General features: G+C 42.3%; 1 protein-coding gene across 4 annotated transcripts in view; it reads left to right on the forward strand.

Annotated features, from left to right (window-relative positions):
• Nucleotides 1–856: 856 nt before the first annotated feature.
• TOP2B (DNA topoisomerase II beta) overlaps nucleotides 857–22,841 on the forward strand; it is a 68,974-nt gene continuing 46,989 nt past the window's right edge. The window contains exon 1 of one of the 4 annotated variants that reach the window (XM_032629584.1): nucleotides 857–937. Coding sequence is in view for 3 of the 4 variants with exons in the window: in XM_032629583.1 (XP_032485474.1) it covers nucleotides 2,389–2,460 (72 nt within the window). In the remaining variant the exon portion in view is untranslated. Of the gene's footprint in view, nucleotides 938–1,832; nucleotides 2,461–22,841 lie in introns of those variants that run through there. The other 3 variants (XM_032629583.1, XM_032629581.1, XM_032629582.1) reach the window with 3 other exon arrangements.

The following is a 22,841-nucleotide window of genomic DNA, read 5'->3' on the forward strand; positions in this document are numbered from 1 at the left end:
AGAAGGCTGAAGACCTCAGTGCCTCATGTACAAGGCAAGTGAAAAGATGAACGTGAATTTCCATTAGTTAACCCATCTGACTTTTGAATATATAGTTTTATTCATTTGAAAATTTGAGACTGAAGAGCTTTGAAAACTGAAGTTTAAAAAAAAGATGGCTATATATTTTATAGCTTGGCTTCTATTAAACACATATATCTTTTATTAAAAAACAACCCCTTTTCAAACTTAAAATTATTTACCCCTTTTCAAACTTGTACAATATATGTGTACTCTGAAGATGTAAAGACAGAGTAAGTACAAGAGCAAAAATCCTCAATTTAAGGAGGAGCAAACAGAGGTCCGTGAAGTTAAATACCAAGGCAGGAATACTTAGCTGATCAGGTTCAGAGCCCAGATTAGACCCTGGTCTGTGTGATTTACAAGCTGGCACCTCAAGTTCAAGGTAAAGAAAGGCTTCACTGTTCTGAACTAAGGTCCCAAATATGCCAAAATTATATGGCCGCTAGAGAGCTAATTAAGAAAAACTATGTCTAAATTATTTCCATGTTTCAGAGTTCTCCTCCTCTTTGGATTCAGAAGTCAGTTGAAAGCTGTGACCCGAGACATTTTTGTTTTCCCTTGAGAGGAAATGCACAGTTGGAAGTTCACAAAAACACCTTTCTAAGAGGCAGCAATAAGGTTTTCATCTTTTTAAAAAGCTCTCTTGTCCCAACGATTTGATGGCACTTCATGCCCTCAAGTAAGCATGTTGGTGATAACTCCCTCTTAGCTTGTCTCACAAGTCAGGCTATCAGTGACTTGAAATCAGGGGCCCCGGTTTTATTTTGAGCCCACGGCAGAGCCTGGTACAGGATGGCGGAGTGTGGCATGGATTTCCATCCAAAAGCAGGACAAAGCCAAGCCATCTTCCTCTGCCAGACCGTGCTGCGGCTGTGTGAGTAATTTTCTTCCTTAGAAAGCTTCGATGTGAATGACATGATTCCTTGGTGCGGGCACTGGGACATTAAAGAATTAAACGTACTCTTAGAGACAGAAGGCACAGTTCTGGACAGAAGAGAACGGAACGTGACAGTGACATGTCCTCACTGTTCAGAAAAGAGAGAAGGTCAACAGAGTAGACTCGGAACCCTCGGCCCACCCGGCATTCTTTCCCGGGAACGTTCTCTGTGCGTCCCGTTTCATTTAAGTTTTTTAAAAGCAGTTTTCTTGAAACACACCGGGTCTCTTTCGCGGTGAGGGGAGGAAAGGGCGGGAGGAGATGGAGGAGGGGAGGTCTGAGCAGAGGATTCTTCCACAGCAGCGTCCACTCGGGGCCTCGGGAGGCCAGGGTCACGGGGCCCTCCTTGCACCGGTGATCTGCAACGTCCCGCCTGCGGTTTACAACCGCTCTTTAAAAATACTTTCCCTTTGGGATGGCGGCTCCCGGCTGCTTCCTGCCCCCTCCCCGCCCCCTCCCACGGCCTCGGGCAAGGAAGGGCCTGGGCTTCGCCCTCAGGGCTAGAGTAAACAGCGCGCTCGGAGGATTAAAATCGACTCAAGGCCAAGTCGACCTTTTCCCTTTGCCGCCCTCAAACGACCCTTGACTGCAGCCCCTGCTCTGCCTTCAAACGGAAAACCCTCAGACACACACGCAAACAAAAAACCCCAAGTCTTCCCTTCGGTTGCTACCCGCAATGACGATTCCCGTTCGGGTCCCGCCTCTCCGGGGGCTTGGGAATTTGGGATTGGCCGATAGGTTGGCCGACGGGGCGCCGATTGGGCGCCGCGGCGTGAGTGACAGCGGGGCGGCCGCCGCTCCCGCCCTCCCCCGGCCACCCCAGCCCTCCCCGGGGTGCGAGTGTGTGCGGTGTTATGCCGGACAGGAGGGAGGCGACCGCGGCCGAGGCGGCTCCGCTTATTGTCCCTCTCGGCGAGTGGATGTGAAGAAGTCGGGCTGCGGCGCGGCCGACACAAGCGGCTTAGGCGCCGGCGGCGGCGACCCCGCTTCCGCTCCCCGAGGGCGGCCTCCGCGGAGCCTGAGGAAGGACAGGGAGCTGCTGCGTCCCCGCCGCGTCCGGACGCCCGCGCTTGGGGCCTCGGCCGGCCCGGCGGGGAGGAAGCAGCGCCGCCGCCCACCGCCGGCCTCCGCGCTTCCTGCTCCGGCGCCGCCTCCTCAGCGGCCGCGCAGGCCCGGGCGCCGCGGCCGCGCGCCTCGAGTTTGAGGGCGGCGGACGGCGAGGCCTCCTCGGCAGGCTCGGCCGGGCGTCCGCCCCGGGGTCGGCGATGGGGCACGGGGGGCGGCGCCGCTAGAAGAGCGGCGGGCGCGCGGTCGGTGCGGAGCGGCGGGGCCGGGCGGCCCGCGGGAGGCGGAGCGGCGGCCTCGGGCCGGGAGTGGAGGAGCGCGCCATGGCCAAGGCGGGCGGCGGCGGCGGCGGCAGCGGCGCGGGAGCTGGCGGCCTCGGGGCGCTGACCTGGGTGGTGAGTGGGGGCGGCGGGGCGGGGGTCTGGGCCGGGGCATTGTTCCCGGGCGGCCGTGGAGGGCTCCGCCCGGTGGATCCTGCTGGGGATGGGGGAGGACGGGGGAAAATCCGGGCCCCCAGAGGCGCACCCCGTCGGGGCGCCTGCCGGCGGAACCCCGCGCCCGCCCCTTTTCTTTCTTCTCCGCCTCGGTGGGGGCTTGGGCTGCGGGCACGCAGCGTGCACTTGAAACTTTGGGGGGCAGACCGTGAGCAGGATTGGGGGCCCCCATGCTTCATTTTCTTTGCTGTTGTGCAAGCTTTGCAGGGCGGTGGGGCAGGAGGTGGTGGGGATGGCAGGGGTGCGTGTGTGACCGTGTGGGTTAGCGGTTGCTCCAAATGTGTCTTAAGAGAAGCCGGGAGAGAGGTGCGGGCCCGTGTGCGTGTGCTGTAAGTGCCACCATGTGCGACGCTCTCGCGTCTCTGGGAAGAATGGATTTGGTGAGGGATGCGGCTGCAGCCGTGTGCACTTCAGTGCCGAGGGTCTCGTTCTGTTGGAAGCGCGCTCGGGATGGCTCTTTCACAGCAGTGAAACCCTGTAGCTCGTACGTCTGTCACAGGGGGATTATTAAAAGCGCTTACCTGCGTCAGCTTCGCAGGCGAAAAGGGCGGGGGTCTGAGTGGACAGTGTCGCCGAGGTGACCCAAGTGATTTGTCCTGGAGTCAGAGCATTTCGGCGCTCGGTTCCTGCTGCTGGCAAGTAGTAGAGGAGGGAAGACCTAGAGAGATCTGATTCCCACGGCGGATCGATAATTCACCCGCATTTCACTGGCTCAGCAGAGAGTTCAGACCAGGGTCACTTCCTACACACACACACACACACACACACACACACACACACACACGCGCGCGCGCGCGCGCTCAGTAGAGGGTTCAGACCAGGGTCACTTCCTACACACACACACAGCAGGGTCACTTCACACACGCACACACACAGCAGGGTCACTTCACACACACACATACACAGCAGGGTCATTTCACACACACACACACACACACACACACACACACGGCTCAGCCAACTGACTAGGCATACAGGAGAAAAATAAAAAGCCTTACATTTTCCCAGGGGACTTTGGATGCACCCTCCCTTTTCCAAAACACCCAAGGAGACTTTCCTATGGGCATTTTTATTAAGTTCTTCATTTTCTCTTTGGGTGAGGTTTAGGCGAGTTGTACCGCTAACAGGAAAATGTTTTGACCATTTATGTTTGCATGCCAAGATGATTTGCAGACTAACTTGCCAGACTGTCATTGTTGGATCTGTCCGAATTTTGTATATTACTTCAATAATGTAGTAAGTATGAACAGACTAGAGCCAGGAGAGAGAAAACGTCAGATAATGTTAGCCGTTCACGTGAACATGGTGGGGGGGCGGCGGGGAGGAGGGGGAGGTTTGCATAAATGCAAAAGAAGGCCTTTACTCTCGTTACTAAAATCAAACAACTTCGGAAAATGGAGTTAGCCAGATGGTTCTCATTCACCGTTTGGAAGTGTTGAGGCCTCATCAGTGTTTCCTCTGAGGACCTCTGATTCTCTGTAATGGTAAACATTTTGCTCCAAGATTTAATTGGTTAGTTTTAACATTTAAAAGCAATATTTTTGTTTACTGTTCCTTAACTTTGTAGATGATGAAATGACCACTTTTTCTTTCAATAGGAAATTTTCCTTTCATTTACAGAAGAAATTTCGTGAAACTTAGAGGGTGTCATTCAATATCAGAAAAATTCATTTGAAACTAAAATTGACTTACTGATTCAGTATTTTCTCACTGTAAACCTATATGGGAAATATAGTAAAATAAGAAATAAAAATCACTTAATCTTTTATTTATAAATTATATCCTCTTGAATTAGAAGTTTATTAAAAAGATAATCACTCCCTAAGTCTACTTTAAGATTTGCTGCTTGCTTTAAATTTGTCAGGTTATGTGAGCATCTTTATGTCCATAATATACACCATTGACCATAGACCATAGTTTAATTTTATGCGGGGGGGGGGGCAATATAGGGAGGTGGTTATGAGCATGGACTTTGGTATCATTGATGTAGATTCTGATCCTGCCTGACACATAATCACTGGGACTTTGCACAAAGGGACCTAATCTTTCTAAGCCTGTTTCTTCATCTGTAAGATGAGGTTGCATTGATAATTAAATGAGTAATATACATTGCTGGGCTTAATAAATATTTGTCTTTATCGGTGAAATTCAAGAAATACACACTGAGAAGAAAGTTGCTTTTACATAAAATATCTTTGAGCCAGAGTGAAAGCAGATTATTCCTTTGCAAGAGTTCAGGAGTTTGTTGCGGAGGTCATCTATTTCTGAAGAGGGTTAATTTTTTTTTCTTTTTTTTTTTTTTTTTTTTTTTTTCTTTTGCGGTATCCGGGCCTCTCACTGTTGTGGCCTCTCCCGTTGCGGAGCACAGGCTCCGGATGCGCAGGCTCAGCGGCCATGGCTCACGGGCCCAGCCGCTCCGCGGCATGTGGGATCTTCCCGGACCGGGGCACGAACCCGTTTCCCCTGCATCGGCAGGCGGACTCTCAACCACTGCGCCACCAGGGAAGCCCTGAAGAGGGTTAATTTTGCCTGCTTTTTTGAAGCATGTCATATTGCTACTTGTTTGTGGGTAACAGGAAGAAATAAAAATTGAATCAGTCCCTGCTATCGTTCTTCTTTTTAGGGGGTGGGGGTGGGTAACACCATGTGTTGCTGGTAGTAACTTGTGTTGGGATATGTGCTACAGGGTAGTGTTAACATTGTCACTGCACAGAAGTTTACATTTCTGAAACCACAAAGCAAAGTGGTTTAAGATTATTAACTTCTCCTTAATAGTGTGTTGGGTTTGTGTTTGATTCGCAGTATCTTAACAAGATGCTTTAAAAAATTAAAAAGTGAGGGCTTCCCTGGTGGCGCAGTGGTTGGGGGTCCGCCTGCCGATGCAGAATTTCTTGAACTAACTTTTAGTTTGTAAAGCTTTTCTTAAAAAATGTTTATTTATATATATTTATTATTTATTTATTTTGGCCGAGCCGGGTCTTCGTTGCGGCGCGTGGGATCTAGTTCCCTGACCAGTGATCTTTCCCAGCACCCCCAGCCGCACTGGGAACGCGGAGTCTTACCCACTTACTTGACCACCGGGGAAGTCCCTGGTTTGTAAAACTTTGATTTGTAGACCCTAATAATCTGTTTCATTCAGTCAGTGTTTTATCATGTTTAAGTGGTTGCAAAAAACAAATTTTGGTTTATTAGAATACAGTTAATCACTATGTGAATATTGATCTTTTCCCAGTACTACTCTAATTTAGTAGATTAAGAAAAGAAGAAAAACCCACTGTAATGGAAAATATTAAGCCTGTAAAATTATGGTGGCCAGAATGGTATAAAGACACACTCCCTCTATCATCAAGCTTCAGTAGTTACAGCTCAAGGTCACCCACCTTTCCCCTCTCATTATCTTGAAGCAAAGCAAATTCACTTTATCTGTAGATATTTCAGTATTCACCTCTAAACTGTAAGTTTCTTAAATATAAAACTATTAACATTGGAGTTTTTTAAAAGTAAAATTCAATGAAATATAAAGCATACTTTGTTTTGACTGTGAATATTTCTAATTTAGGAAACGTGACTATATTTAAATATTATTTAAAGATTTGTATTAAAAACTTTGTTATAGTGGCTTATTATTGCAAGTCTAAACTCCTCAACCAGACTTTCAAGCCACTTCTTTTATAAACTATGTGCCAATTGAAATTTATTCCATATCATCCTAATAGAGTTACCTCTTCACTTGTCCCCTGGGCATCATGTTTGTTTTTGTCACTTTGCATGCTTATCTTTCAACAGAAATGTCTCTCTCTTTACCAGTCTAAATATTAATTACCCTTCAAGCCTAGCTCAGGGTCTCACCAAACGTTTATCTTCCAGTTTATACTCATCTTTTTCTGTCACCCTTATGGATCATAAAACGTAAATATCTTTCCTTTTAATTAACTTTCATGTATGATACTTTTGTTTTAACAATTAGATTATCAACTCCTGGAGTCAGACCATGCATCCTTTATAGTTTTTAGCAAAGAGCTGGATACATAATCCAACCTCAGTTATTGTTAACCAGTTAGATAATTGACATACTAACTTCCTCAAAAGTCTTCTGTCATTCTTAGGACAAGTGGTTACATAACAGTGTTCTTTAGATACATTCTCAAGTAACTAATTCCAGTTACAATGAGAACAATTTTTAGAAACTGTGCTAACTTTTCTGAATAGAAGTGGGTGTGTCCATCAGTAGTTTCAGATATGTTTAATACTTGGGTGATAGCAACAGTTGCATTTTACTAAGTACGTTAAAAAAAATAATAAGCCTCTTGTATTTTTAAAAATCTTAATACAAATAGGACTCAGTTTTAAGGAAGAGGTGAGATCCGTATAATTATTCCCATTTGCAGAGAAGGAAACGGGCTTACAGATTAGGTAACAAACTGTTAATCATGTGACTAAGGCAAAGGTGGGATTTAAACCAGGCCTATGTTCCTAACCATCATTTACACATTTCCCTGGCTTAAAGACAGTAACAACCAAAACAATTTGTCTTTTATTCCCTGATATCTTTCCACTAACCTTTCTTTTACTTTCACACAAAAAGCTACGGAGTACACGCCCCTTTGAGGGTGTATGTATTTTGAATAATGTTGTAAGTGTGATGCCTTTTAAGAGCATGGGCTACGAAATCACATCACCTGGTTTCGTAACTCAGCTTCTTCAAATGCTAGCTTTGTTAGCTTACATTCTTCAGACCTCAGTTTCCTTGCTGTAAAAAGGGAGTCATTAGTAATGGTGTCTACTTCATGGAGCTTTTATGAGAAATGAGAGTACTCATATAATTCCCACAGTGCTTTGCCCATGGTAAGCTCTTAGATGAGTGTACACACACACACACACACACACACACACACACACACACACACTTCCCCCAAAAAATCAAGGGATCGGTATTTTCACTTATTTTTTAAATTTTACTTAATTTATTTATGGCTGTGTTGGGTCTTCGTTTCTGTGCGAGGGCTTTCTCTAGTTGCGGCGAGCGGGGGCCACTCTTCATCGCGGTGCGTGGGCGTCTCACTGTCGCGGCCTCTCCCGTTGCGGAGCGCAGGGTCAGTAGTTGTGGCTCACAGGCCCAGTTGCTCTGCGGCATGTGGGATCCTCCCAGACCAGGGCTCAAACTCGGGTCCCCTGCATTGGCAGGCAGACTCTCAACCACTGTGCCACCAGGGAAGCCCTGCTCACTTCTTTTGTCTGAGAAGATTTTCTTATATTGCAAAATAATCACCACAATAAGTCTAGTTAACATTCATCACCATCCGTAGTTACATATTTTTTTCCTTGTGACAAAAACCAACTCTTAACAACTTTCAGATAGACAACACGGTATTATTAACTGTCACCTTACTGTACATTACATCCCCAGGAAATTATTTTATAACTGGAAGTTTGTACCTTTGACCACCTTCACCTATCTCCCCGCTCCCCCCAACTTTGGCAACCACTGATTTGTTCTCTGTATCTATGAGTTCGGTTTTTTTGTTTTGTTTTAGATTCCACATACAAGTAAGATCATACAGTATTTTTGTCTTTCTCTCTCTGACTTATTTCACTAAAATTATGCCCTTTAGATCTACCCATGTTGTCCCAAATGTCAAGATTTCATTCTTTTTTATGGGTGAATAATATTCAATTGTATATAAACACCACATTTTCTTTATCCGTTCATCCATTGATGGACATTTATGTTGCTTCCTTGTCTCAGCTGTTGTAAACAGTGCTGCAGTGAACATGGGGATACATATATCTTTTCAAATTAGTGTTTTCATTTTCTTCGTATAAATACCCAGGAGTGGAGTTGCTGTATCATATGATAATTCTATTTTAAATTTTTTGTGAGACTTTCATAGTTTTAAATAGTGACTGCACCAATTTATTTATTTATTTTAAGGAAAAAACTTTTAACCAGCTTTATTGAGATACAATTTACATACCATAAAATTCTCCCGTTTATAACATACATACAAGTCAGTAGTTTTTTTTTAATTTTTAAATTAAATTTTATTTTTTTTATACAGCAGGTTCTTATTAGTCATCAGTTTTATACACAACAGTGTGTACATGTCAATCCCAATTGCCCAGTTCATCACACCACTCCCCGACCCCCCCCCCCGCCGCGGCTTTCCCCCTTTCGTGTCCATACGTTTGTTCTCTACATCTGGACTGCACCAATTTACAGTCCCACCAACGTGTACAAGGGTTCCTTTTCTCCACATTCTGCCAATACTTGTTGTTTTGATAATAACCGTTCTAACAGGTGTGAGGTGATATCTCATTTTGGTTTTGATTTGCATTTCCCTGAGATTAGTGATGGTGAGCACCTTTTCATATACCTGTTGGCCATCTGTATGTCTTCTTTGGAAAAATATCAGTTTAGATCCTCTGCCCATTTTTTTTTAATGAATTGGTGTTTTGGGTTTTTTTTTTCTTTTGTGTGTGTGTTTTTTTTTTGGTATTGACTTGTATGAGTTCTTTATATATTTTGGATATTACCCCTTATTAGGTATATGATTTACAAGTATTTTCTCCCACTTGCTAGGTTGGCTTTTAATTTTGTTGACGGTTTTCTTTGCTGTGCAGAGCTTTTTAGTTTGTTGTAGTCCCACTTGTTTATTTTTGCTTTGGGGATCAAGTTAAAAAAAAAAAATCATCTCAAAGACTGATGTCAAGGCATGTACTGCTTATGTTTTCTTCTAGGAGTTTTACGGTTTCAGGTCTTACATTCAAGTCTTTAATCATTTTGAGTTAATTTTTGTGTATGGTGTAAGATAGGGGTCCAGTTTAATTCTGTTGCATGTGGCTGTCCAGTTTTCTCAACACCACATTGAAGAGATTGTCATTTTCCCCTTGTATATTCTTGCATCCTTTGTCATAAAGTAATTGACCATATACGCATGGGTTTATTTCTGTGCTGTCTGTTCTGTTCCATTGATCCATGTGTCTTCTTTAAATGACGTTCACCGTTTTGATTACTATTATTACTTTGTAATATAGTTTGTTTGTTTTGGCCATGCCATGCGGCATGTGGGATCTTAGTTCCCCTGCATTGGGAGAATGGAGTCTTAACCACTGGACCGCCAGGGAAGTCCCTGTAATATAGTTTAAAATTATGCCTCCAGCTTTGTTCATCTTTCTCAAGACTGCTTTGGCAATTCAGGGTCTTTTTTGGTTCCATATAAATTTTAAGATTGTTCTATTTCTGTGAAAAATGTTGTTGGAATTTTGATAGGGATTGCATTGCATCTGCAGATTGCTTTGGGAAATACGGACATTTTAGCAATATTCTTTTAATTCATGCACGTAGAATTTTTTTCCATTTATTTTTGTCTTCAATTTCTTTAATCAGTGTCTTATGGTTTTCAGTATACAGTTCTTTTACCTCCTTGGTTAAATTTATTCCTGGGTGGGGACTTCCCTGGTGGTCCAGTGGTTAAGACTCCATGTTCCTACTGCAGGGGGCATGGGTTCCATCCCTGGCCTGGGAACTACCATGCTGCACCGTGTGGCCAAAAAAAAAAAAAAAACATATTCCTAGGTATTTTAATTTTTATTGTTTTTGTTTTAATTGTAAGTAGGATTTTCTTAGTTTCTCTTTCTGATAGTTCATTGTTAGTTTACAGAAACACAACAGATTTTTGTATATTGATTTTGTATCCTGCAACTTTACTAAATTTGTTTATTCTAATAGTTTTACGGTGGAGTCTTTAGGGTTTTCTCTACATAATATCATTTCCTCTGCAATTAGTGACAATTTTACTTCTTTCTTTCTGATTTGGATGCTTTTTAGAGAAAGTATATTTTTTATTTTCACTATGGACATTTAAGCATTTCTTATGATATTAAGTATCCCTCATCTTCTACCTCTCTCCTTGTCCCTTGGTTTGGGAGGGCATTTCTGGAAGTACATTAATGCTGGGTAGATAACATGGCCCTCTCCGTGGTTATATGGGTGAAACGTGGCTGAAATGAATATCAAAGCATGGCAGCCTTGAGGGAGAAAAGAGGAGGAGATATTATAAAAGGGTAATGTGGAGTCTGAGACAGTCTTTATAGAAGATAGGAAAAGAGGCTTGTTGCTAAGATTTTGCTGGTCCCACTTTTGTTGGCTTAGTGATGGTGAGATTTCTGTGCCTGTTGTGTGGATGAGTGGCTCAGTTCCTTTTTTGCACCAACTGGCAAACCATCTCCTTTCCCCTCTTTGGCAGCAATTCATTCTTCCACAGAAAAACAAACCATGGGCGATTGTCTCAAATTGCTGTATATCAGGTGACCACTCTGTGAACGGAAGAATCTTTCTTTTTACAGAATGATCTTGGTACATACTCTTAGTGAAATTAGGAGTTTGTTTTATTGGAATGTTTTTTTTTTTCCTTTTCTGGTAGTTGAAGTATTCTTGATAAAGTTTGAGTCTTTGATAAATATTAAATCTATATTCTTTTATTAGAAGTTAGCAATATTGCAAAGTGCTATAAAATAGATTAATATTTTTAAATAGATTTAACGTATCATTTTGACATTTTTGTTATAATTTAAGAATTCTCAATAAAGCATTTTTTAACATGGCAGCCAGCTTTTGAACTTTAGAAAAAGTCAGTTATGGCATCATCATATGTATAAATCACAAATGATAGAATTAAAATTTTTTTAGATACCTGAAGGATATTTATCTTAATATGGGTTTATTTTGCATTTTCATTGCCTTTAGTTTTAAGTGGGGATGAAAATGTGCCCTGAGTGCTTAGATTCCAGTATAATTGGGTGCTGGCGTTATTTATTACTATAAATAGTTTGGTGCTTTGTCCGCACAAAGACAATAAAATAAAATAAATTACAAATAAACTTAACTCATAAGATTTCAATTCTGTCAGACCTTAATGAAAATTTATTCTGAATGCTCTTTGTAGTTGATTATTTTCAATGGCATACTGTTAACTTTTATTCAATGTGGAATACTTAGTGCAATTACTATAGTACAAGATACCGTATTACTATGGAGATACAAGATAAGAAAAGGTTAAATCTTTTTTTTATCAGAAGACCCCTTTTTTTTTATCAGAAGACCCCTTCCTTTTCATCGTTGAAAATGAGCATAATTCTGTTAGCCTGTAAGTATCAAATGTATATCACTCTCCTTTTCATCTGTGGGCTTGAGAGTGCTTTTATAAATGTGTAGATATGAGTTTGCTGGACTGTTTTTATAGAAGCTAATTTCTTGATTTCTTTTCTGAATATTATCAGCAACACCGATTGAACTGAATTTCTACTCAGAGTGACTTTCTTTTCAAGAGCTAGAGATAGTGGTAATAATAGCTGCGGTGAAGGTGATCAGTGAATTTTTCTCATTTAGTTTCTCTGTTCTCAGGCCAAGGATGTTTGTATTCACACCTGTTTGTTTTAGGGATGGGGCCATCCCACTGAAGCGGGGGGGGGGGGGGGGGGGGGGTTGCCCACCCTCCCTTACCTTCAGATTTTGAGTTTTAGTGGCCTAAACAGTATTCAGGGGGACACTTTCTGCTAATAAACAGGAGCTGCAAGAGACCATTAATCCAGGCTTCTGTCAGAAAAGCTGACAGACCTCTCAGGGGAGACCCTTCTGTGTTTGCTGCCCTGAGTCAGTGCGCGGTGCAGGCTGCCCTTAGTTGAGAGTAGGAACGTGCACTCCCTGCCTTCTACGCTGCCAGGACTGCCGCCTTGTTTTGTTTTCACTGAACCTTTTTGCCTAGATTCTAGTGAGAAAGTTGGGACTGCAGAAGTAATAAGTAGGTACAAACAGTGTCTCTAAAAAAAGAAACCTTCAGTTTTATTCTAGCTTATGTTCTCATATACATGGATTAATAAGCTTTTAAAATAGTTTAATATATGTTCATTGTAGAAAGAAAATGTCTATCAGAAAAGAACATGAAAAATATTTCTACTTCTCACAATTTTTATTTATATTCTGTTGGGTAAACAGCATTTCATATTTTTTCCTAGGTGTGTATGTATTGTGTGTAATTTTTTTCTGATGAAAATGGGTTCATATTTTTAAATATCCTTTTGTAACTTTATTCACTAAACAGTATAATTTTAATAACCTACTAATTTAAAAATACTTGATTATATATAATTTTATATAAAAGTTACAGTAAGGGAAGTTTCTAATCAACACACCTATTTTTTTGTATAGGTAATTAATATTTACTCAATTAAATATCCAGGTTTAAAGGTTTATATGAAGTTTTGGAAATTATTTAATATCATCATGGAGAGTTGATTTGAAATATCTACAGATCATCTGTTTTGTTATGGTATTCTATAAACAGTGCATAGTCCTTAAGCTTTTCATTACTTTAAATAGAATGGTACCTTTTTTTCTTTCCTCAACACCTGTCATATGACATGTAGGAAGAAATATTTTGGCATAAAATGTTTTAAGTATATTGTCACACTTATTTTTTAAGTATTTACGTATTATTATATTCCTGGAAAAGATTACAAATAATAATCTAACAAAGCCGACTACATATTACATAGTCTTTGACTTTTGAGACATTATTCTAGCAAGAATGACAACTTTTTGAACTGGATAAGGATCTGGCAGGTGCAAGCCAAACATTCCCTATTCTCCTGTACCGATTTGGGAGGAAGAGATGGCGACTGGTTGTAAGGGGATGTGGAAAAAGTTATAAATCCTCGCAAAAGGAGTGAGGTGAGGCTCTACCCTGTTTTCCATACCAGTGTGCCAATTTAGCTCAGTGTTAACTCTCAGGGCTAAATGCAGAAGTCTCTGTTGGAGTCTAATCTTAAAAATGTTTCCTTTGTGGTGGGCTTTGTTTTGGAGGCGTAGCCTGGGATAGGAAAGCCTTTACTCGCATTGTTATTATAAGTTCCTGAGGTTTATGCCAGAATTGCAAAGTTCTAAGTTAATGGTGAGAGGTTACTGTCATCCACCTTTGAATGCATGGCATTTATCATCCTTAAGCACTTTCTTAAAGAATGAGATCTTGGTCATTATGATGGTGGTTCTAACTATTCTGAGGACCCGTTTAAAAAAATGAGTTATGTTTTTATTAGATTTGTTTCTATAAATTATCTCATCTCGAAAAGCAAAGGGACATGATTAGAAATTTGGAGACTATCTGGCATTTTAAAAATAACAGTTCATTTTTCTGGCCAGCAGGTTCGTCATGTAATTAGCTTGACAGAAATAGAATATGAAGACTTTATGAAACAGAATTTTCTTATGTCCCAAGCTATTTTTAATTGAGCAGTGTTAATGGGTAACCTTATAAATGAAAGAATGTATAAGAAAATCTCTTTAATTTTATGTAAAATTTATGGCATTGGAAGATTGTAACTGATGTTTGAATTTCCATAGGTTTTATCTGTTAAAATTCTTGTCTTGCTTTAGACTACTCAGAAGTTATGGATTTTGATTTTTTAAACATACATTTGACATGTTTTTGAAAATAATAACTTTAAAGATGATGGTATGGCTATGCCTAGGTCTTGAAGTGGTATGTTGCTTGTTCAAATGCACAAAATCTCTCTGCCCCCCATTGTTTTGTCTTCTGATTGTTTCATTTCTCCTAAAATTCGAATACCTATGAAAATACCTTGCTGTGTCTTATATTTGAGTTATTTTGGGGCTCTGAAAAAACGGCCATCATAATAACTTTCTCTTAGTGGGATGTCTTAGTTGTCAGCATTAGGGAATCCCAGAAGGAGAGAGATGTGTTCTCTGTTGCTATGAAGAAGACAGGGAAGTCTTCAGACACTGGGAATTTTTGTTTGGGATCCTTATCTCTGTAGGAGTTAGAATTAGGATCACAACTTCTGCCTCCTTGGAAATAGCAGAGAAACTGGAATTATAGGGTGCCTCAGAAATGGGGCATTAGTGCTGGTATGTGAGGAATTATTGGCATGGCCTACAAAAGTGTGAAGTTTGAGATGTCATAAAACCATGCTTGGTATTCTCAGCCCTGTCAGTATATGCTAACTACATAGGTTACTATTCTGTGCAGGTTATTTTTGCCCACTCTTTACTATAGTCTTCAGTAGCTTAATGGCAAAGGCTTACATTTGGAAGTTTTGGGGAGCCCTGCAACCAGCCAGGTTCAGTCGTTGTCAACCTATAACCTGATAAGAATTCACATTCCTTGGAAAGTTTTGAAGACTACAAAAATTAACCTGATATCTTACAGAATTACCAAATATTTCTTTTTTTTCATTGCAAATATTTATTTCCATTATGAGATCTACAGAGGCATAATACTGTTAAAATGAGAAGAGTTTCTGAACCGTATACACTTTTTTTTTAACATCTTTATTGGAGTATAAGTGCTTTACAATGGTGTGTTAGTTTCTGCTTTATAACCAAGTGAATCAGCTATACATAAACGTATATCGCCATATCTCTTCCCTCTTGCGTCTCCCTCCCTCACACCCTCTCTGTCCCACCCCTCTATGTGGTCACAAAGCACCAAGCTGAACTCACTGTGCTATACAGCTGCTTCCTACTAGCTATCTGTTTTTCATTTGGTAGTGTATATATGTACATGCCACTCTCTCACTTTGTCCCAGCTAACCCTTCCCCCTCCCTGTGTCCTCAAGTTCATTCTCTAGTAGGTCTGCATCTTTATTCTTGTTCTGCCCCTAGGTTCTTCATGACCTTTTTTTTTTTTTTTTTTTTTTAGATTCCATATATATGAGTTAGCATACGGTATTTGTTTTTCCTTTCTGACTTAGTTCACTCTCTATGACAGACTCTAGGTCCATCCACCTCACTACAAATAACTCAATTTCGTTTCTTTTCCATTCCATTGTATATATGTGCCACAGCTTCTTTATCCATTCATCTGTCGATGGACACGTAGGTTGCTTCTATGTCCTGGCTGTTGTAAATAGAGCTGCAGTGAACATTGTGATGCATGACTTTTTGAATTATGGTTTTCTCAGGGTATATGCCCAGTAGTGGGATTGCTGGGTCTTATGGTAGCTCTATTTTTAGCTTTTTAAGGAACATCCTTACTGTTCTCCAGAGTGGCTGTATCTATTTACATTCCTACCAGCAGTGCAAGAGGGTTACCTTTTCTCCACACCCTCTCCAGCATTTATTGTTTGTAGATTTCTTTTTTTTTTTTTTTTTTTTTGCGGTGTGCGGGCCTCTCACCGTTGTGGCCTCTCCCGCTGCGGAGCACAGGCTCTGGACGCGCAGGCCCAGCGGCCATGGCTCACGGGCCCAGCCGCTCCGCGGCATGTGGGATCTTCCCGGACCGGGGCACGAACCCGTGTCCCCTGCATCGGCAGGCAGACCCCCAACCACTGCGCCACCAGGGAAGCCCCTGTAGATTTTTTTTTTTTTTTTTTTTGCGGTACACAGGCCTCTCACTGTTGTGGCCCCTCCTGTTGCGGAGCACAGGCTCCGGACGCGCAGGCTCAGCGGCCATGGCTCACGGGCCTAGCCACTCTGCGGCATGTGGGATCTTCCCGGACCGGGGCACGAACCCATGTCCCCTGCATCGGCAGGCAGACTCTCAACCGCTGCGCCACCTGGGAGCCCTGTTTGTAGATTGTTTTGATGATGGCCATTCTGACTGGTGTGAGGTGATATCTCATTGTAGTTTTGACTTGCATTTCTCTAATGATTAATGATGTTGAGCATTCTTTCATGTGTTTGTTGGCAATCTGTATGTCTTCTTTGGCGAAATGTCTATTTAGGTCTTCTGCCCATTTTTGGATTGGGTTGCTTGTTTTTTTGATACTGAGCTGCATGAGCTGCTTGTAAATTTTGGAGATTAATCCTTTGTCAGTTGCTTCATTTGCAAATATTTTCTCCCATTCTGAGGGTTGTCTTTTGGTCTTGTTTATGGTTTACTTTGCTGTGCAAAAGCTTTTAAGTGTCATTAGGTTCTATTTGTTTATTTTTGTTTTTATTTCCATTTCTCTAGGAGCTGGGTCAAAAAGGAGCTTGCTGTGATTTATGTCATAGTGTTGTGCCTATGTTTTCCTCTAAGAGGTTTATAGTGTCTGGCCTTACATTAGGTCTTTAATCCATTTTGAGTTTATTTTTGTGTATGGTGTTAGGGAGTGTTCTAATTTCATTCTTTTCCATGTAGCTGTCCAGTTTTCCCAGCACCACTTATTGAAGAGGCTGCCTTTTCTTCATTGTATATTCTTGTCTCCTTTATCAAAGATAAGGTGACCATATGTGTGTGGGTTTATCTCTGGGCTTTCTCTCCTGTTCCATTGAACTATATTTCTGTTTTTGTGCCACTACCATACTGTCTTGATTACTGTAGCTTTGTAGTATAGTCTGAAGTCCGGGAGCCTGATTCCTCCAGCTCCGTTTCTCTTTCTCAAGATTGCTTTGGCTATTTGGCATCTTTTGTGTTTCCATACAAATTGTGAAATTTTTTGTTCTAGTTCTGTGAAAAATGCCAGTGATAGTTTGGTAGGGATTGCATTGAATCCGTCTGTTGGTATTATCTTTAATTTCTTTCATCAGTGTCTTATAGTTTTCTGCATACAGGTCTTTTGTCTCCTTAGGTAGGTTTATTCCTAGGTGTTTTATTCTTGTTTTTGTAATGGTAAATGGGAGTGTTTCCTTAATTTCACTTTCAGATTTTTCATCATTAGTATATAGGAGTGCAAGAGATTTCTGTGCATTAATTTTGTATCCTGCTACTTTACCAAATTCTTTGATTAGTGCTAGAAGTTTTCTGGTAGCATCTTTAGGATTCTCTATGTATAGTTTCATGTCATCTGCAAGCAGTGACAGCTTTACTTCTTGTTTTCTGATTTGGATTCCTTTTATTTCTTTTTCTTCTCTGATTGCTGTGGCTAAAACTTCCAAAACAATGTTGAATAATAGTGGTGAGAGTGGGCAGCCTTGTCTTGTTCCTGATATTAGTGGAAATGGTTTTAGTTTTTCACCTTTGAGAACGATGTTGGCTGTGGGTTTGTCATATATGGCCTTTATTATGTTGAGATAAGTTCCCTCTATGCCTGCTTTCTTGAGGGTGTTTATCATAAATCGGTGTTGAATTTTGTTGAAAGATTTTTCTGCATCTACTGAGATGTTCATATGGTTTTTTGTTTGTTTTTTTGCGGTACGCAGGCCTCACTGCTGTGGCCTCTCCCGTTGCAGAGCACATGCTCCGGATGCGCAGGCCCAGCGGCCACGGCCCATGGGCCCAGCCGCTCTGCGGCACGTGGGATCTTCCTGGACCGGGGCACGAACCCGCGTCCCCCGCCTCGGCAGGCGTACTCTCAACCACTGCGCCACCAGGGCAGCCCGTTCATATGTTTTTTATTCTCAATTTGTTAATATTGGTGTATCATATTGATTGATCTGTATATATTGAATCCTTACATTCCTGGGATAAACCCCACTTGATCATGGTGTATGATCCTTTAAATGTGCTGTTGGATTCTGTTTGCTGGTATTTTGTTAAGGATTTTTGCATCTATGTTCATCAGTGATATTGGCCTGTAGTTTTTTGTTTTTTTTTTTGCGGTACGTGGGCCTCTCACTGTTGTGGCCTCTCCCGTCGTGGAGCACAGGCTCGGGACGCACGAGCCCAGCGGCCATGGCTCACGGGCCCAGCCGCTCGGCGGCATGTGGGATCTTCCCAGGCTGGGACACAAACCCGCATCCCCTGCATCAGCAGGTGGACTCTCAACCACTGCGCCACCAGGGAAGCCCTGTAGTTTTCTTTCTTTGTGACATCTTTGCTTTTGGTATCAGGGTGATGGTGGCCTTGTAGAATGAGTTTGGGAGTGTTCTTCCCTCTGCTATATTTTGGAAGAGTTTGAGAAGGATAGGTGTTAATTCTTCTCTAAATGTTTGATAGAATTTGCCTGTGAAGCATGTGGTCCTGGGCTTTTGTTGGAAGATTTTTAATCACGGTTTCAGTTTCATTGCTTGTGCTTGGTCTGTTTATGTTTTCTATTTCTTCCTGGTTCAGTCTCAGAAGGTTGTGCTTTTCTAAGAAATTGTCCATTTCTTCCAGGTTGTCCATTTTATTGGCATATAATTGCTTGTAGTAATCTCTCACAATCTTTTTTATTTCTGCAGTGTCAGTTGTTACTTCTTTTTCGTTTCTGATTCTGTTGATTTGAGTCTTCTCCCTTTTTTTCTTGATGAGTCTGGCTAATGGTTTATCAATTTTGTTTATATTCTCAAAGAACCAGCTTTTAGTTTTATTGATCTTTGCTTTTGTTTCCTTCATTTCTTTTTCATTTATTTCTGATCTGATCTTTATGATTTCTTTCCTTTTGCTAACTTCGGGGTTTTTTTGTTCTTCTTTCTCTGCTCGCTTTAGGTGTAAGGTTAGGTTGTTTATTTGAGATGTCTCTTGTTTCTTAAGGTAGGATTGTATTGCTATAAACTTCCCCCTTAGAACTGCTTTTGCTGCATCCCATAGGTTTTGGGTCATCGTGTTTTCATTGTCATTTGTTTCTAGGTATTTTTTTATTTCCTCAGTGATCTCTTGGTTATTAAGTAGTGTATTGTTTAGCCTCCATGTGTTTCTATGTTTTACAGATTTTTTCCTGTAATTGATATCTAGTCTTATAGCATTGTGGTTAGAAAAGATACTTGATACGATTTCAGTTTTCTTAAATTTACCAAGGCTTGATTTGTGACCCAAGGTATGGTATATCCTGGAGAATGTTCCATGAGCACTTGAGAAGAAAGTGTATTCTGTTGTTTTTGGATGGAAAGTCCTATAAATATCAGTTAAGTCTATCTTGTTTAATGTATCATTTAAAGCTTCTGTTTCCTTATTTATTTTCATTTTGGATGATCTCATCTGTCCATTGGTGAAAGTGGGGTGTTAAAGTCCCCTACTATGATTGTGTTACAGTTGATTTCCCCTTTTATGGCTGTTAGCATTTGCCTTATGTATTGAGGTGCTCCTTTGTTGGGTGCATAAATATCTACAATTGTTATATCTTCTTGGATTGATCCCTTGATCATTATGTAGTGTTCTTCTTTGTCTCTTGTAATAGTGTTTGTTTTAAAGACTATTTTGTCTGATATGAGAATTGCTACTCCAGCTTTCTTTTGATTTCCGTTTGCATGGAATATCTTTTTCCATCCCTCACTTTCAGTCTGTATGTGTCCCTAGGTCTGAAGTGGGTCTCTTGTAGGCAGCATGTAAATGGGTCTTGTTTTTGTATCCATTCAGCCAGTCTATGTCTTTTTGTTGGAGCACTTAATCCATTTACTTTTAAGGTAATTTTCAATATGTATGTTCCTATTACGATTTTCTTAATTGTTTTGGGTTTGTTATTGTAGGTCTTTTCCTTCTCTTGTGTTTCCTGCCTAGAGAAGTTCCTTTAGCATTTGTTGTAGAGTTGGTTTGGTGGTGCTGAATTCTCTTAGCTTTTGCTTGGCTGTAAAGCTTTTAATTTCTCCGTTGAACCTGAATGAGATCCTTGCTGGGTAGAGTGATCTTGGTTGAAGGTTTTTCCCTTTCATCACTTTAAATATGTCCTGCCACTCACTCACTTCAGGCTTGCAGTTTCTGCTGAAAGATCAGCTTTTTTTTTTTTTTTGGCGGTACGCGGGCCTCTCACTGCTGGGGCCTCTCCCGCTGCGGAGCCCAGGCTCCGGACGCGCAGGCCCAGCAGCCATGGCCCACGGGCGCAGCCGCTCTGCGGCATGTGGGATCGGCATGTGGGATCGGCATGTGGGATCCTCCCAGACCGGGGCATGAATCTGTGTCCCCTGCATCAGCAGGCAGACTCTCAACCACTGCGCCACCAGGGAAGCCCTGAAAGATCAGCTTTTAATGTTATGGGGATTCCCTTGTTTGTCATTTGTTTTTTTTCCCTTGCTGCTTTTAATGTTTTTTCTTTGTATTTAATTTCTGGTAGTTTAATTAACATGTATCTTGGCATGTTTCTCCTTGGATTTATCCTGTATGGGACTCTCTGCATTTCCAGGAATTGAGTAAATATTTCTTTTCCCATATTGGGGTAGTTTTCAACTGTAACGTCTTCAAATATTTTCTCAGTCCCTTTTTCTCTTCTTCTTCTGGGATCACTATAATTCGAATGTTGGTGCATTGAATGTTGTCCCAGAGGTCTCTGAGACTGTCCTCAGTTCTTTTCATTCTTTTTTCTTTATTCTGCTCTGCAGTAGTTATTTCCACTATTTTATCTTCCAGGTCACTTACCCGTTCTTCTGCCTCAGTTATTCTGCTATTGATTCCTTCTAGAGATTTTAAAATTTCATTTATTGTGTTGTTCATCGTTTGTTTGCTCTTTTGTTCTTCTAAGTCCTTGTTAAATGTTTCTTGTGTTTTCTCCCTTCTATTTCCAAGATTTTGGATCATCTTTACTATTATTATTCTGAATTCTTTTTCAGGTAGACTGCCTATTTCCTCTTCACTTGTCTGGTCTGGTGGGTTTTTACCTTGCTCCTTCAACTGCTGTGTGTTTCTCTGTCTTCTCATTTTGCTTAACTTACTGTGTTTGGGGTCTCCTTTTCGCAGGTTACAGGTTTGTAGTTCCCATTGTTTTTTGTGTCTGCCCTTAGTGTTTAAGGTTGGTTCAGTGGGTTGTGTAGGCTTCGTGGTGGAGGGGACTAGTACCTGTGTTCTGGTGGATGAGGCTGGATCTTGTCTTTCTGGTGGGCAGGTCCATGTCCAGTGGTGTGTTTGCAGTGTCTGTGACCTTATTATGATTTTAGACAGCCTCTCTGCTAATGGGTGGTGTTGTGTTCCTGTCTTGCTAGTTGTTTGGCATAGGGTGTCCAGCATCATAGGTTGCTGGTCATTGAGTGGAGCTGGGTCTTGGCTTTGAGATAGAGATCTCAGGGAGATTTTCGCCATCTGATATTACGTGGAGCTGGGAGGTCTCTGGTGGACCAATGTCTTGAACTCGGCTCTCCCACCTCAGAGACAGAGGCCTGACACCTGGCCAGAGCACCAAGACCCTGTCATCCACACAGCTCAGAATAAAAGGGAGAAAAAAGGAAAGAAAAAAAAAGTTATTAAAATAAAAAATAATTATTAAAAATTAAAAAAGTAAAAAGACGAGAGCAACCAAACCAAAAAACAAATTCACCAATGATAACAAACACTTAAAGCTATACTAACAAAAACAAAAAAACGGACAGAACCGTAGCACAAATGGTAAAAGCAAAGCTTATACAGACAAAATCACACACAGAAGCATACACATACACACTCACAAGAAGAGAAAAAGAAAAAAAATATATGTATTGTTGCTCCCAAAGTCCACCACCCCAATTTGGGATGATTCGTTGTCTATTTAGGTATTCCACAGATGCAGGGTAGATCAAGTTGATTGTGGAGATTTAATCCACTGCTTCTGAGGCTGCTGGGAGAAATTTCCCTTTCTCTTCTTTGCACAGCTCCCGGGGTTCAGCTTTGGACTTGGCCCCGCCTCTGTGTGCAGGTCACCTGAGGGTGGTCTCTTCTTCTCCCAGACAGGACGGGGTTAAAGGAGCAGCTAATTCGGGGGCTCTGGCTCACTCAGGCCACGGGGAGGGAGGGGTGCAGATGGGGGGCGAGCCTGTCGCCTCTGAGGCCGGCGTGACGTTGCACCAGCCTGAGATGCGCCGTGCGTTCTCCCGGGGAAGTTGTCCCTGGATCACAGGACCGTGGCAGTGGCGTGCTGCCCAGGCTCCCGGGAGGGGAGGTGTGGATAGTGACCTGTGCTCGCACACAGGCTTCTTGGTGGCGGCAGCAGCAGCCTTAGCGTCCCGTGCCCGTCTCTGGGGTCCGCGCTTATAGCTGTGGCTCGCGCCCGTCTCGAACTCGTTTAGGCAGTGCTCGGAATCCCCTCTCCTCGCACACCCCCAGAACAATGGTCTCTTGCCTCTTCGGCAGCTCCAGACCTTTTCCCAGACTCCTTCCCGCCTAGCTGTGGCGCACTAGACCCCCTCAGGCTCTGTTCACGCCGCCATCCCCAGTCCTCTCCCTGGGATCCCACTGAAGCCCAAGCCTCAGCTCCCAGCCCTGCCTGCCCCGGCGGGTGAGCAGACAAGCCTCTCGGGCTGGTGAGTGCCGGTCGGCATCGGTCCCCTGTGCGGGAATCTCTCCACTTTGCCCCCCGCACCCCTGTGGCTGCGCTCTCCGCAGTGGCTTTGAAGCTCCCCCCTGCGCCACCCGCAGTCTCTGCCCGCGAAGGGGCTTCTAGTGTGTGGAAACCTTTCCTCCTTCACGGCTCCCTCCCACTGGTGCAGGTCCTGTCCCTATTCTTTTGTCTCTGTTTATTCTTTTTTC

The sequence above is a fragment of the Phocoena sinus genome, chromosome 4, assembly GCF_008692025.1.
Source record: "Phocoena sinus isolate mPhoSin1 chromosome 4, mPhoSin1.pri, whole genome shotgun sequence".
Taxonomy (NCBI): Eukaryota; Metazoa; Chordata; class Mammalia; order Artiodactyla; family Phocoenidae; genus Phocoena; species Phocoena sinus.